Below are 14,398 nucleotides of genomic sequence, written 5' to 3'. Positions count from 1 at the left end.
TTCCATGTTTATATGTTGATCTGTGCCCTGTGAGACCCTTTAGGGCAAACTTTTGGGGTGTTTTTTCCCCTTTTGGAACAAGTTGCTGTACAGAGTGCCTCGGGTGTGTTCTCAGTGTGGTGCCCCAGTGCAGGGGCTTGCCCATTGTGTGCTGGTGACAGATCTCCTGTTACTGTTCTGTTTCCTGGCTTTGTCACCTCCCCAGTTCCCCCTTGTGTGTTGGGCAGTGCTGCTGTTCTGGACATGCCAACTTTGCCATTACTTGACCCTTGAGTTTTCAGTCTGTGGGCTTTGTATTGTTTATCCATAAGGTCAAATAGCTAATTTGATTAGATTTTACGCTCTCTCTTAACGGATCAGCAATTCCTACTGGTATTTTGCTTTTCAGTTTCCCCTCTGAATTTTCAGTCCAGCTGCATGTGACCTTCCTGCTGTTGGCTGTTCCACTTTCTAGGCTGTTTCTTTCTATCAGCTGTCAAAGCCTGGGTCTACTTTTTGGGTTTTGTCCTTTTCTTCAACTCACCAAGATGTTTGTCTTGTCTATTCTTTGGTTCCTGTTTGTTTGTTGCCCAGCCCTACCTCCTGCTGGCCCAAGTCCCTGTCTGTGGTGGCCCTGGGGTGTCTCTGGTGGGTGAGCTCTCCTTGACACATATCCCAGAGTTCCTGTTGCTGGAGAATGTGGTGCATCACTTCAAGCTTCCCTGTGTGCTTGATCTGAAGATGGGGACCAGACAGCACGGAGATGATGCCTCTGAGGAGAAGGCTGCTCGGCAGATGAAGAAGTGTGAACAGAGCACTTCTGCCACCTTGGGTGTGCGTGTGTGTGGGATGCAGGTAGGGATCCCCCAGGCTGCAGATGCACCTTCCTTTTCACAGCTCCATTAGACCTCCCAGTTAGCATTCCTGCTGAGCACTGAATTTTAACCTCCCAATGCAGGTAGGTACATAAACTAGCATTCATACTATTTTTGTCTTGATTTCTAAGCCTAAACCAAAGGAGCCTGCTTCTCCTGAGATGGTCTGCTTTGTCCAGAGCTCTTTTGTTCACCGCCCATTATGGGATTTTCTAATAAAATTGTTTTTGTGGCTTAGTGTTCAGCCAGAATCACAGTGCCTGGGAATGGAGGTGTCTTAAGATTTCCTTCTCTACTGCACTGATTGTTAAAAAGTTGCTTTGCTGTGCCTGCGCCTTGTGCACAAGGGTTTGATGCTGTGCAATATTCGCTCCTTTCCCCACCTGCCAAAGGAAACAGATCTTGTAACCCAGATCTCTGCCCACAGACTCTGAAAAAATGAGGGCTCCTCATTAATCACTTGCCATGTAATGGCAATAGGTGTCGGCAGCTCCTGCTGCCAGAGGATTGTCTGAGTTACTGTAAGACTTGTCTTTTTAGCTCTTGAAGTCAGTTGTGTCATGCCTTTTGAGGCATTGGAACTGATGAGCCCCTTTTGAGTGTCCTGAAAGAGGACTAGTGCTCAGGCATTGAGAGTATGGCCCTGGATTGCACTCATGAGCTGCTCTGGGATTCAGGGAACAGGCAGAGCTGTGTCTTGCTCCCACCCAGTCATAATGGGGGTAGGATGAGTTCCCCCTGGCCTGTCAGTGCAGGACAGCTCAGGACTCTCTGCATGGCCTTAGCCTGTGGCTCCCACTTGATGTGCATTTTCTTTGGTGTTCCAGGTCTATCAGCTGGACACAGGGCATTACTTATGCAGGAATAAATACTATGGGCGCGGGCTTTCCATCGAAGGCTTCCGCAACGCCCTCTACCAGTATCTGCACAACGGCATCGAGCTGCGCAAGGACCTCTTTGAGCCTGTGCTGGCCAAACTGCGCAGCCTGAAGGCGGTTTTGGAGAGACAGGCCTCCTACCGCTTCTACTCCAGCTCCCTGCTGATCATCTACGACGGCAAGGACAGCCGGGCGGGGCCGCTGGCGGAGCGGCGGCCGGAGGCGCGCCTGAAGGGCCCCGGCCCCGAGAGCCTCCAGGACGGCGGCGGCTCGGAGCCCGGCTCGGCACAGCCCAAGGTGGACGTGCGCATGATTGACTTTGCACACAGCACCTTCAAAGGCTTCCGCGACGACCCCACCGTGCACGACGGGCCCGACATGGGCTACGTGTTCGGGCTGGAAAGCCTCATCAACATCATGGAACAGATGCGGGAGGAAAACCAGTAGCCCTGGGCTGCGGCCTCTTATTCTTGTCCTGGTGGCAGGAGCAGACAAGATTACCCACTACCACAGGAAAAACACAGACACACTTGGTTTTAAACAACTGTATCGCTCCACTGTTTTTTAAATGTACTTGGATAGAAGAGCTGAGATGAGGCAGGATGGAAGAACTCCTCATGCTGACCAGGAGCTGGCACTGATGGTGCCAGATGGTTCTGACCGCACTTGCCCTGCCTCCTGGAGGAGGCTCTGTAGATGCCTGCTGGGTGTCAGGTATCCTGGTTCTTCGCTCGTCACGTTCTGGAGGGAGGACCTGGACATAGGGAAGAGAAAGCAGGAGAGCCCAGGGCTCCTGACAGGCTGGAGCTCTGGTGTGAGGAGCCTCCTGCCTCAGGAGCTTCCTCTATGAATTTCTCCTGAGTTATTTGGAAAGGGCGCTCGCCTGACGGTTGGCAGAGTCTGTGGGGCCACCGGTCAGAAGTCAGGTGCTGGTCCCTGTGTTTGGTGTCGCTGGCTCTGCTCTGGGTTTTGCTGATGGGGCTTTGCTTTTGATGCTGCCTTTTTCTGATGTTTGGGCACTGTGAGTAGCCACCCCAAACACAGACATGAAATGACCAAATGCAGTCCTTGGCAGAGCTGTGGCCTGGAAGGAATGCCACACACGTGGAGCTGTGCTTGAGCCTGGTGTCTGCTCACTCCCTGATGGCATGGCATGGGCAGGCACAGGGCTCTGCTCTGGACCATTGACTTGCAAGCACTCAGCTCATGGGCTAGCAATAGTACCTGTAGCAGTTAACATGACCCCAGCTGTGCAGTGGGGCATTTTGGACCATTTCAACCCTTCCCCTCCTGTAAAGTACAGATTCTGTCCCTCCAGCACAAAGCTGCCCTCTTCCCCTGGGGATCCTCTGCTCCCAGGCCCTGCTCTTCCAACAGGTCTGGGGGTGGTGGAAGGGGAGGCTGAGGCTCAGGGCTGTTCCCTGTCTCCTCCCTGAGGGTCTCCAGGGGTCAGGTGAGAGTGACCTAGCTGAGCAGTGAGTGCCACTGTCTTGACTGTTCAGCTTTGCTTCATGGAGTCAGTGTCTCCCAAAATCAATGTCCCCCAGCCTCCTTTGATGAGGAATTAACATTTGATACTGTGGCCTGGTGGTACCAGACCGACCCCGCTCCACCTCAGCTCCTGTTTCTGTGCTGGGGCCTGGCTGCTCCCTTCTGCTCTCACTGAGTTGTTCTATGGCGTTACCATTACCCTGTGTACCCACAAGGCCAGGGTTGGGGTTTTTTAATTACTTCAGGAAAGCTCCTTTGGGGAATACTCGCATGTCGCATGTGTGCCGACTCCATGTGCGCAGAGGCCGTTCAGAAAACGGGCTGCCCCAGCAGCCACAGGTCTGTGCCACTGGTGTGGATGGGGACAGGAGGGCTGCCCACTTTTTCTGCCTGTCTCCCAGCTCCTCAAAACTTGCCCAAGCCACTACTCCCCTCCTATCCATTGGACAAGGACCTTTATCCATGGCATGCTGTCCTGCACTGGGTTATTTCATTGCTTCTGTGGGTCCCTACCTTGCCAGGACTCACAGGATTTTCAGGGAGCAGGTTTGCAGGAGGCAGCGAGGCTGGCTGGGTGCTGGGGTGTAGGTACCCACGACAGCCGTATTATTCCCTGGCCCTGCCCCAGCCTGGCCCATTGCTGCCCACCTCTGCATGTCCTTGTCCCCGCGGGCTGTGCTAGGGCGGGTCAGGCCGCACCTTTAGGAGAGCCCCTTGCTGTCCCCCCGCGCTCATTCCTTCCCTTTCCCACCTCCCTGGGCCGTGACGGAGGGGCCACGCTGCCCGTGCTCAGTGGGAGCCGCCTCCCCCTTCGGACCACCGCGGTGGGATTCCACAGCTTGTACATAGCCTTGGCCCCGTTTGTTTTTACATTAATAACCACCCTGTTTGTGCTTCACAGAGAACCAAAAACCATTAAAGGATCTGTTTTTGTCCGCCGTGTGCCGTGCCTGCCTCTCCCACCCTATGCGCCTTGGGGATGTGGTTGTGGATGGGCGTCCCCGCCCGGTGCAGCTGTGACCGCTGCTCTCTTCTCAGCGGGGTCGCCCCGGCGGCTGCAGTAACGAACTGGCCGCACGGCGGTGGGACCCGGTTGGGCGGGGGAGCGTGCGGGGCGGGCACTGAGACCCGGGAGGGCGGTAGGAGCTGGGTGGGCGGTGTTACGGGCAGAGCTCGGGCGGACGGGGCGGTGTTACCGGGCGGTGCTGTGTGTCGGGGGCGGGCGGTAGGACCCGGCGGGAGGCCGGGCTCGGGCTGACGGGGCGGTGTTACCGGGCGGGGCGGTGTCACGGGGCGGGGCGGTGTCACCGGACGGGGCGGGGCCGTGCGGCGCTGACGCGCCCGGCGCGCCCCGCGCTGACGTGTCGGTGCGGGCGCAGCGCGAGACGCGGGATGCGGGCGCTGATCCTGGTTGGCGGCTTCGGGACGCGGCTGCGGCCGCTGACCCTCAGCCGGCCGAAGCCGCTGGTGGAGTTCTGCAACAAGGCGGTGCTGCTCCACCAGCTGGAGGCTCTCCGGCAGGTGGGGGCGCGGGGCGCGGGGGGCGCGGGGGCCGCCCCGCCGCCGGCTGACCCGCGCTCCCGCAGGCGGGCGTCAGCCATGTGGTGCTGGCGGTGAGCTACATGTCGGACGCGCTGGAGGCCGCCATGCGGGAGCAGGAACAACGGGTAAGGGCCCTTCTTCCTCCCCCCGCCGCCCCCCGTAACCCGGGACTGTCCCGCCGCTCACCCTGTGCCCGCAGCTCGGCATCCGCATTTCCATGTCCCACGAGAAGGAGCCGCTAGGCACAGGTAGGATACGGGCAGAGGCTGGGGGATGGGCGCAGGTGGGATGGGGGAAGTCTAGGGACAGCAGAGTGGGTGCTGGGGGCATGCACCGGGATGGATTCGGCACGGCTACGGACGCTGGGAGGGGGCACCGTGGGCATTTGGGTGCGTATGGATAGGTAGGGCCGGGAGGAGCAGGGGAACCGGCAGGGGTGCGCCAGGATGGACATGAGCAGGACCAGGGACAGCGGGCCGGGTGAAGATCAGAGGGACTGGGGCCTTGGGAGGGATGCTGGGACCGGCAGAGGTGGGGCCAGCAGGACTCGGGCTCTGGGCTCACCCGTCCCCGCGGCGTCACTCACGGCCGCGCAGCGGGGCCTCTGGCGCTGGCGCGGGACCTGCTGGCCGAGGACGGGGAGCCCTTCTTTGTCCTCAACAGCGACGTGATCTGCGAGTTCCCCTTCGCGGCGCTGGCCCGTTTCCACCGGCAGCACGGCGGCGAGGGCTCTCTGGTGGTGACCCGCGTGGAGGAGCCGGCCAAGTACGGCGTGGTGGTGTGCGAGGCTGACACCGGCCGCATCTGCCGCTTCGTGGAGAAGCCGCGCGTCTTTGTATCCAACAAGATCAACGCTGGGCTTTACATATTTAGCCCTGGCATCTTGCAACGCATCCAGGTATGAGCTGGGCTGCCAGGCTGGGCCAGGCTAAGGGGCTGTGCGCCCTGCTCAACCCTGTGCCCCGTCCTCACAGCTGCGCCCCACCTCCATCGAGAAGGAGATTTTCCCAGCCATGGCACAGGACGGGCAGCTCTATGCCATGGAGCTACAGGGTAAGGCCCTGTGCACAGTGCAGGCAGCATTGGGGCTCTTGCCTGCACTGCCACTCTACGCTGGGGGCTGTCACTGTGGCTCTGTCCCCACAGGCTTCTGGATGGACATTGGGCAGCCAAAGGACTTCCTTACGGGCATGTGCATGTACCTGCAGGCACTGCGGGCTCAGCACCCCGAGAAGCTGCACTCGGGGCCGGGTGTCGTCGGGAATGTGCTGGTGGTAAGTGCCAGCCCCCAGCACACCAGCGCCAGCATGTCATGAGCTCTCTGCATTGTCCCATCGCTGTCCTCGCTGCCATCCTCAAGCTGTGCCCTCCTCTCCCCTGGCTGGCCAAGTGGCGTGGGCTATGCCAAGAGCTGTCTGCCCTCCCGACCCTGACATGGGCCTTCTTCCTTCCAGGACCCCAGTGCCAAGATTGGGGCAAACTGCGTCATCGGCCCCAACGTGACGATCGGGGCCGGCGTGGTGGTGGAGGATGGGGTGCGCATCAAGCGCTGCACTGTGCTGGAAGGGGCCCGCATCCGCTCCCATTCCTGGCTGGAGTCCTGCATCGTGGGCTGGAGCTGCTCCGTGGGGCAGTGGGTGAGGACATGGGTGCCCCTGCAGGGGACTGGGACTCAGCTCTTGCCCTCCCACCCCCTCGGGCTGCGGCTGCAGGGGATGTGGCCCTGCAGGCAGGAGCCTGGCACCGGGCTCTGAGCAGGATGTGACAGGGCCTCTCTGGGCAGGTGCGCATGGAGAACGTGACTGTGCTGGGCGAGGACGTCATCGTCAATGACGAGCTCTACCTCAACGGGGCCAACGTGCTGCCCCACAAATCCATCGCCGAGTCCGTGCCAGAGCCACGCATCATCATGTAGCAGCCCCCAGCAGCCCCTGCATTCCCAGCACTCCTTGGATTAAATATTTATATTTACATTTACTGTTAAGCATCACCTGAGTGCAGCCCTAACAATGGGTGGCTCCCCCTTCGCATCTTTCAGGGCACCACATAAGGAAGAATAATTTAATGCTGCTTTTCACGAAGTCAGCCCCCAGCCAGGGGCAAGTTAACAGCCCGAACGCCCAGCTCAGCCCCCTTCCCTGGCCCCAGTGCTGCTCTGTATTCCCAGTGCTGCCACAGAGCCGAGGCCTTGGGCTCCCCTCCCTGAGAATGGCCCACAGGGCAGAGAGGCTGCTGGGCACCGGCCTCTCCCACCCTGCAGCCCTCCCGCCCCACACTGCTGCCCCGTGCTGGCTCCTGACCCTCTGGGTGAGGGTCCCACAGCCCCGAGCAGGGCAAGCATTCGGGGGGGAGCCCATGGTGTGGGGCCGGGCTCTATGAGCTGGCTGGCTTGGTGAAGTCGTCCACCCCTGTGATGGTGGCCTTACAGAAGAAGCAGTCCTTGTTGTTCATCAGGTGCTGGTTGATGCAGGCTCTGGGACAGAGGAGGAAAGAGCATCAGCCCCCCCCCACACGGCACAGGGCAGGGCCAGGGGTTGGCAGTCAGGCTGGTGGAGGTCAGACATGAGAGCTACTCACTTGCATGACTTGTGGGAGCAGGGCCTGAAGATGGCTGAGATGGGGTGTGCGTAGCAGATGGGGCACAGGTCTTCCTCGCTGGTGGGCTGTGGGGGTCACCAGGCAGTTAGTGGTGGCATCCAAAGTCCTGTGTCCCAGGCCTGCTGTCAAGGACTGGAACAGGTCCAGGGCAGGGGGATTACTCACCAGTGTGGTAGCAGCTGCCTGCTTGGACTCCTCACTCAGATGGTTCAGCATCTTTTCCACCTTTGCCAGCTCCTCAGGGTTGATGTACTCTGTGTCTGGGGGAGCAAACTGGGCACGTGTGGGGTGGATGGCACCCTCAGGCTGTCCTGAGGCTGCTGAGAGGTGCACACGTGCTGCAGCTGCCCTTAAGGACCAGCCAGGGCAGGGAGCACTGGGCAGGGCAGAACTACTGGCTGGCACTGGATGCATCCCCATCCAAAGAGCTACTGCTGGGTGGTGGAGGGGGACATAGACATCTGTCCCCAGGACTAAAGGGGCTGGGACATTGCAGGGGACACAGACACCAGCAGCCCCATTCCCCCCGCCCCGGCTGTGGGTGGGTGGTGAGCACAGCCCAGCTCCAGTGCAGGGCCAACACTTACAGGTGTGCAGGGAGAAGTGGCGCTTGTCGGTGGCCGGGGCAGCCGCTGCCAGGGCCGAGGGCTCGGCGTGGCCCAGCAGGTACTGGATGGAGCGCAGCTGGAAGCAGGGATCTGCCAGCAGCACCGCGGTGGCACGCTCCGTCCTGCCAGGGACACACACCTCAGACCACAGACACCCCACCCTGTGCCCCCACACCAGCATCCCCAGCTGGTGTCACTCCAGTCCAGGGGAACGTGCTCAAATGCAGCCAAAGAGCAGCAGTCATCCCCTCCTCCTCTGCCACCCTGACTCAGAGGCTCCGGGGATCGATGCAGTGCTTCAGAACTTGCTGAGGCTGCAGCCCTCGGGCCAGTGCTTGAGCCTGGGCTGCTGCAGGGTGGCAGAAGAATCCAGCGCTGCCCTTAGTCACAGCACCTCAAGGGAGATGCTCTGCAGAGCCTCACACCAGGGGCTGGGGCCCTCCTGCCCAAAAGGACAGCTCAGGGTGCACTTAGGGCAAGAAAGTTCCCCCAAAAGGCAGGAGGGAGAAGTCATGGCCCTCTGTGGCTTCAGTGGGCACAGCCAGGATGGATGAAGGTCACATTAATGAGCGCCTCCCTTGGGCACCAGTGCCGTGGCCTGGTAACAGCCCCTGGCAAGGAGCAGGGCTGGCTCCCTGGCCTGCCCAGGGGCAAGCAGAGCCACCCCAGCGGCAGGAGGGGCAAGGGAGCAGCCAGTCAGCACAGGCTGAGCCGGGGCACAGGGGGTTAACAGCCCCTTGACTCGCAGCAGCTGCAGCCGCCAAATTAGCTTTCTGCTGCCCTAATGGAAACCAATTCCCCAGCTCTCCTCTTCCCACTAAACCGCCTGAGCTCTGGATAATGACATTCCTGCGTGTCCTTCACCCTGTGGCCACTCCTTCCCTGCCAGCAGCTCACGGCACCCCTCTGCCGTGGGGACCCACCGGGCTCAGCCCCACTGCTCACTCCAGGGCCGGGAGTGCTGGGGGGACCTCAGCTCGTGGGGTGCTGAGAATTAGGGCAGCAGGAAGGACCGCGGCTGGGAGAGAAGCAGCACCGGGGGGTGACCGCCATCCCCACTGCCAGCCTGGATGCAGGATGTGACATGAGAGGCTCCCAGAGGTGACAGATTTATTCCAGCATTCTGCCAGAGGCTGGGCAGAGGCAGAGCAGCCGCTGTATGGATTACAGCCGGTCGCGGCTCTCCGGCGGCTGCACAGCGGTACGACCGAAGTGCTCCTCAGCTCCCCTGGGGACGAGCGACCACGCAGGGTCGGTGCTGGGTCTGCGCATCGCTCTGCCCACTCGCAGGGAGGGCCACGGCCAAGGACGGGGACAGGGACCGGGCCAGGGCCACCACTCCCCGCGCCGGGGCCAATGGGATCCCGCCCGGCCCCCTGGCCGCGCACCGCCCGCCCGTAAATACGGGCAGGAGCGGGACCGCGCTCCGGAGATGCTGCCCGGGAAGGAGCCGCACCAGGCTCCCCGGAGGTCGCAGCGTACGGATGTGCCTGAGCCCTGAGAAACTTCGCACTCCAGGGATGAGAAGCTCCAGGAGGCAGCGAGGCGCCCGCCCAGCCCGACACACAGCCCCGGAGCGCCCGAGCGCCTCAGCCCCCTGATGCTGATCGCCCGGCCCGCCGGAGCACAGGTACGCGGCAGCCTCGGGTGAGCCGCGGCACAGCCGGGCACGGCGATGCCGCCCTTTAGGTCTTTCCAAGCCCCTCGGCTGGAATCGCAATCCTCTTTCGCGGGGAGCAGAGGGACGTCTGTGGATGCTTGGTAGAGCCAAGGGGGAACAGACGAGAGACGGCGGCAGATTTTTTTCTCGCGTCTCACCGAGCTGTGCCGCCGGGCTGTGGAGAGGCTCCTGCCCGCCACAATGTCCTCACCGGTGCCCGGGGACCCGCTCTGGCCGCGGGTGGCGAAGCTGTTCCTGTTGCTGCTCCAGCTGAGCGCCCCTCGAGCCTCCCCGCAGCCCCACCGCTGCCCCGCCGCCTGCATCTGCACCTCCGACCTGCTGAGCTGCAGCCGGCAGATGCTGCAGCGGGTGCCCCAGGCACTGCCGCCCACCACCACCACGCTGGACCTCAGCCACAATGCCCTCACCCAGCTCCACGATCGCTGGCTGGCCGCCCTCCCGCACCTCGAGACCCTTCACATCAGCCACAACCAGATTCGGGACCTTTCTCCGCGGGCTTTCCACAATGCCTCCTTCCTGCGGCACCTGGACATGTCCTCCAACCACCTGCACGCCGTGGAGAGGCACTACTTTGAGGCGCTGGTGAGCCTGGAGGAGCTGCTGCTCTACAACAACCGCATCACACGCGTGGATGAAAACGCTTTTGCCAAGCTGAGCGGTCTGCGGAAAGTCTACCTGAGCTGGAACAACCTGACCACCTTCCCCTTCCATGCGGTGCAGGGGCTGGGAATCTACAGCCTCCGCACACTGGACCTCTCCTCCAACAACCTGAGCAGCATCCCTGTGGAGGTGCTGGCAGCTCTGCCCGAAAACATCGGCAATGGCCTGTACCTGCACAACAACCCTATCAGGTGCAGCTGCCCTCTCTACCTGATGCTTCAGCGCTGGAATCAGCGAGGTTTCAGCTCCGTGAAAGATTTTTCTGAGGAACACACCTGCAAGGTGTCTGACAACGTGCCCCGGTCCCTGATCAAGTTCCTCAAACACAGCCGCATGTTTGAGAACTGCTCGGCGAGCACCGAGGACCCGCACCTCTCATACCTGGAGGTGACGGTGGGCCAGCCCATCCTGCTCACCTGTAACACCAGTAACACCAGTAACACCAGCCTGCCGCACACAGCTGCCACCTACATGTGGATCACCCCTCAGCATGAGCCCATCCGACACCCAGGGAACAGCAATCGCTCCCTGGAGGTCCATGGCAATGGCAGCCTGAGGATCGCCGCAGCCAAGCCCTGGCTCTCGGGGGTCTATGTAGGCTTGGCCATGAACAGCCCCTACAACTTCAGCAGGATGTGCGAGTTCAACGTGACCGTGCTCTACCCCAAGGCAGCTGGGGAGACCTTCAGCACGGGCCTCACGACCCTGCTGGGCTGCATTGTGAGCCTGGTGCTGGTGATCATCTACTTGTACCTCACCCCGTGCCGCTGCCTGGGCTGCTGCAGGAAGCCAGCCCCGCTGAGCCCCCCGCAGGAGTGCAGCGCCCAGTCCTCCATCCTCAGCACCACTCCCCCCGCCACCGACGGGCCAAACCGCAAGGCCAGCGCCAACAAGCACGTTGTGTTCCTCGAGCCCATCAGGGAGACACAGAACGGCAAGATCCGCCTGGCCCTCGGCGAGGACTTCCCTGACCCCAAGCACCCCAAGGTCCTGCAGCTCAAGTCAGACTCAGAGTCCATCAGCTCTGTCTTTTCTGATACCCCCATTGTGTCCTAGTGGGAGAGAGCTGAGAGCAGAGCTGGGGCCTCCCAAGAGCTGGTCGCCTCCATTGCTGCTAGAACAGGATTATTGGGCATCCTGAGTTCCTGGCTTGACCACGACCCACAGGAGTGATTGACGTCACCCTCAACTGCTTCAGCCATGGGCTCCTGGTGGGTTTTGGGCCACAGGCACACTGGTGCCCAGCAGGAGCACCGTGTATAGTCCACTGGCAATGGCCTTGTTAGCACAAGGGTAACGCTGATGAACCAAACCCAGCATGCTGGACAAACACCCCTTCATTTGGGCACCCACCCTCCCCAGTGTGACACCAGGCCTGGGCGTCTGCCATGTCCCCAGGCACGAGATGCCCAACCTGACATCACTGCCACAGACCTCCCAGGCCAAGGAATAGCTGTGACAAGTGGGACATTGTCCTGGCTCATGCCAGGAATGGCGATGCCACCGTCCTCTCCCAGCACATGCCAGTCGCCATCAGCATGTCATGGCTGGGAGCAGGGGACTGTGACCCTGTCACAAACAGGGGGTGCACACTCCTCCCCAGACGTGGCCGTGCAGGAGGGATGGAGCTCAGCGCCCGCGCAGCCAAGCAAACCTCGCAAGCTTCTGCTTCCCGAGCAGCTGTAAATCGTCATGGCAGGATGAGGTGACGAGACACAGCGCCCCAGCCTGCATTGCTCAGATGTCCCTGTGCCACCAAGGACACCGAGGTCCCCGATGCACCACGCACTCCTCGCTGCTTCTCCTTGAGCGGACACGCGCTGCTCCAGCACAGCTATTTAGGCAGTAACCTAATCAGCCTATCGATAAATGTGAGTAATCCTCCCCTCTCCTGGGTCGTAATTCTCTAGTTCCATTGGAATAAAAATGCCTATTTTTTTAAGCTCACGCTGGGCTGAGTGTCTCCTTGCCCTTGCAGCAGTGTGCAGCTCACGGGCACAGCGGTGGGAGGCTGAGGTCTGAGGGAGCCCCAAATTCCTGCAGGCCCAGCACATGGAGCCAGGCAATCTGCACTGGACTGGCAACCTCTGCTCCCATCAAATGGCCTTCAGGTGGCTTAGCAAGGGGGTTAAATGTGCTGGTGAAAGAGAAGCATTCAGTGGTTTGTCCTTGGGAGGGCAGGTCCCCAAAATGATGCCCGGGAGCTGGGGAAGGAGCAGCATTGAGCGATATAAGGGCACATCCAGACCCCAAAAGGAACGAGCAGGGTTTAGATGCAGGGGAAAGGCACCTCTAGGGATGGGATTGGCACTGCCTTTGGCTCAGTCCTGGTGCTCCCTGCAGACAGAGCCTCCCACTCATTACACCTGCGCTGCCTTCCCTGGCACCCACCCTTGCCTCTTCCTTAAACAGGGAGTGGTTCTGCCCCCTCATAATGCCTGTCTGATCCACAGAGATAAGGGTATCCTATCTGCCAGTCACCAGTATCCCATCCACAGCTGGAGCAGGAGCATGTGGACATCACATGCAGCACAGCGGAGGTCAGGCCACCATGGGGACCAGGATTCTTCAGAGACCTGCAGCCCTGTCCCAATGTTTGAGTGCCCTGGCCCCAAGAGCTGCTGGCAGCCCTGTGACTGGTGGGAGGGGAAGAGCCCTGTGCCATCAGGACCACACTAGCGCACATCTTTCTCTGGCCAGAAAACAGGCAGCTTTTTTTCCCAGCAAAATCTCAACTTTGTGCCCAAATAGCTTGTCAATACCATCCCCCTCCCCAACCCAAGGAGGGGTGATGTTTGGGAGAGCTCTCCTGCCACAGCCCAGCCTCCCAGTGCCACTCCTGACAGTGACCTTGTGCAGCTCTGCCGCCCGTGCCCGCGGCTGGCGGAGGTGACGGATGCACAGCGACAGCCCCCCTGGCTGTGCCCCTGCTGCCCCACACCCACCACTGCTGGCCCTGTCACCTCGTGTTAGCACAGTGTCCTGACGGGCCCAGGACACTGTGTCAGCCACACTGGGACTGCCAGGGGGTGATGAGGTGGGTTGTGTTGGATACAGACAGGAGTGGCACCTTGAGGTGCTGCCATCACCCCTGGCTTCACACCCAGGCAGGGATCCCATGACAAGGAAGGTTTGGATTTGACCTGGGAATGTCTGGGAAAGAGAAGAGACCCAGCTGACTGCACCCAGGTCCAAGACAAGGGCACTGACCCGAGCATGGCCGGCATCTGGTGAGACAGTGCCAAGCCCGTGCCAGAGCATGTGCCACATCTAAGCACATCTTCCTCCAGAAGCAAAGATGAAGTGCTGCTCTGGCCCCAGCTGCTGGAGTGGGTGTTACCCACCCATTATCACCATCCTTGTCTATCTCCCCAAAAATATTCCCCTTTCCCACTGCCAACACCAGCTTCCCAGGCATTAGTGTTCCTGCAAATCTGCATCCTCATCTGAGGATGGCTGAAGACTGGGGGAAGCTCAGAGTATAAGATAAGCTCCCAGGGGTCTTTCCAGGGACATACCAGCCTGAAAAAGCCCAGGAGAGCTCTCCTAGGCTGGTTGCAATTCTCCTATCCCTGCAGGAAAGCTGAGGCTTGCTCTCCAGGGACTTGCTCTGAGATTTGTATCCATGCTGCCCTCAAGGGATCCCTCTGCCTTTATCCAGGAAAGTCCTGCTGCTGCTTTTCACATGTTCCTGATGCTCAGAAAGGATCCCACACCACACTGCTGATCCAATGAGCACTGGGAGGCAGTTGGAGCTGTTGAAGCAGTTCATTAAGCAGCCTGAAAGGCAGAACATTTCAGCAAGGAAAAACAGCCAGGAGCACAGCCTCTGGCAGGCAGGAGCTGGGAAACCTAATGGATGTTCACCAAGGAATACACTGTCCTCTCCTGGCTGCCATCTCCACCATTACACCCCTGGCTCCCTGCCAAACCCCCCTCCTGCTCCTTGATTCTGCAGGGCAAAGCAATGGGTCAGCACAGAGCTCATGGTCCTGGCACACAGGGACCTGTGCCAGCCACCTGTGAGTGGGGTAAGGACTAGCTTTGGGGAGCAGTGTCCTACACTGACTCCTGTCTCCTCTGGTA

General features: G+C 60.4%; 4 protein-coding genes across 8 annotated transcripts in view; 3 read left to right on the top strand and 1 right to left on the bottom strand.

Annotated features, from left to right (window-relative positions):
- IP6K1 (inositol hexakisphosphate kinase 1) overlaps positions 1 to 4,158 on the top strand; it is a 36,281-nt gene extending 32,123 nt beyond the window's left edge. For all 4 annotated transcript variants that reach the window (XM_079317020.1, XM_079317021.1, XM_079317022.1 and 1 more), the window contains 2 exons: positions 659 to 834; positions 1,682 to 4,158. In XM_079317020.1, the coding sequence (XP_079173146.1) occupies positions 659 to 834; positions 1,682 to 2,179 (674 nt within the window). In that variant the 3' untranslated portion in view covers positions 2,180 to 4,158. The remainder of the gene's footprint in view (positions 1 to 658; positions 835 to 1,681) is intronic.
- A 349-nt stretch (positions 4,159 to 4,507) lies between these two features.
- GMPPB (GDP-mannose pyrophosphorylase B) lies at positions 4,508 to 6,740 on the top strand. The gene is made up of 8 exons (XM_079317024.1): positions 4,508 to 4,744; positions 4,810 to 4,890; positions 4,965 to 5,013; positions 5,362 to 5,663; positions 5,740 to 5,818; positions 5,912 to 6,039; positions 6,220 to 6,402; positions 6,549 to 6,740. The coding sequence occupies exons 1-8, from the start codon at positions 4,616 to 4,618 to the stop codon at positions 6,678 to 6,680; spliced, it is 1,083 nt and encodes a 360-aa protein (XP_079173150.1). The 5' UTR covers positions 4,508 to 4,615; the 3' UTR covers positions 6,681 to 6,740.
- Positions 6,741 to 6,812: 72 nt separating this feature from the next.
- Positions 6,813 to 14,398, bottom strand: part of RNF123 (ring finger protein 123) — a 46,931-nt gene continuing 39,345 nt past the window's right edge. For both annotated transcript variants that reach the window (XM_079317003.1, XM_079317004.1), the window contains exons 36-39: positions 7,951 to 8,093; positions 7,529 to 7,623; positions 7,343 to 7,428; positions 6,813 to 7,238 (exon numbers count right to left, since the gene is read on the bottom strand). In XM_079317003.1, the coding sequence (XP_079173129.1) occupies positions 7,139 to 7,238; positions 7,343 to 7,428; positions 7,529 to 7,623; positions 7,951 to 8,093 (424 nt within the window). In that variant the 3' untranslated portion in view covers positions 6,813 to 7,138. The remainder of the gene's footprint in view (positions 7,239 to 7,342; positions 7,429 to 7,528; positions 7,624 to 7,950; positions 8,094 to 14,398) is intronic.
- On the top strand, positions 8,106 to 12,259 carry AMIGO3 (adhesion molecule with Ig like domain 3). The gene has a single exon (XM_079317018.1). The coding sequence runs from the start codon at positions 9,833 to 9,835 to the stop codon at positions 11,366 to 11,368; it is 1,536 nt and encodes a 511-aa protein (XP_079173144.1). The 5' UTR covers positions 8,106 to 9,832; the 3' UTR covers positions 11,369 to 12,259.

Source organism: Erithacus rubecula (genome assembly GCF_903797595.1).
Source record: "Erithacus rubecula genome assembly, chromosome: 13".
In the NCBI taxonomy this organism is placed as follows: Eukaryota; Metazoa; Chordata; class Aves; order Passeriformes; family Muscicapidae; genus Erithacus; species Erithacus rubecula.
Note: the sequence above shows the minus strand (reverse complement) of the source record. Positions and strands in the feature narration are given on the sequence as shown.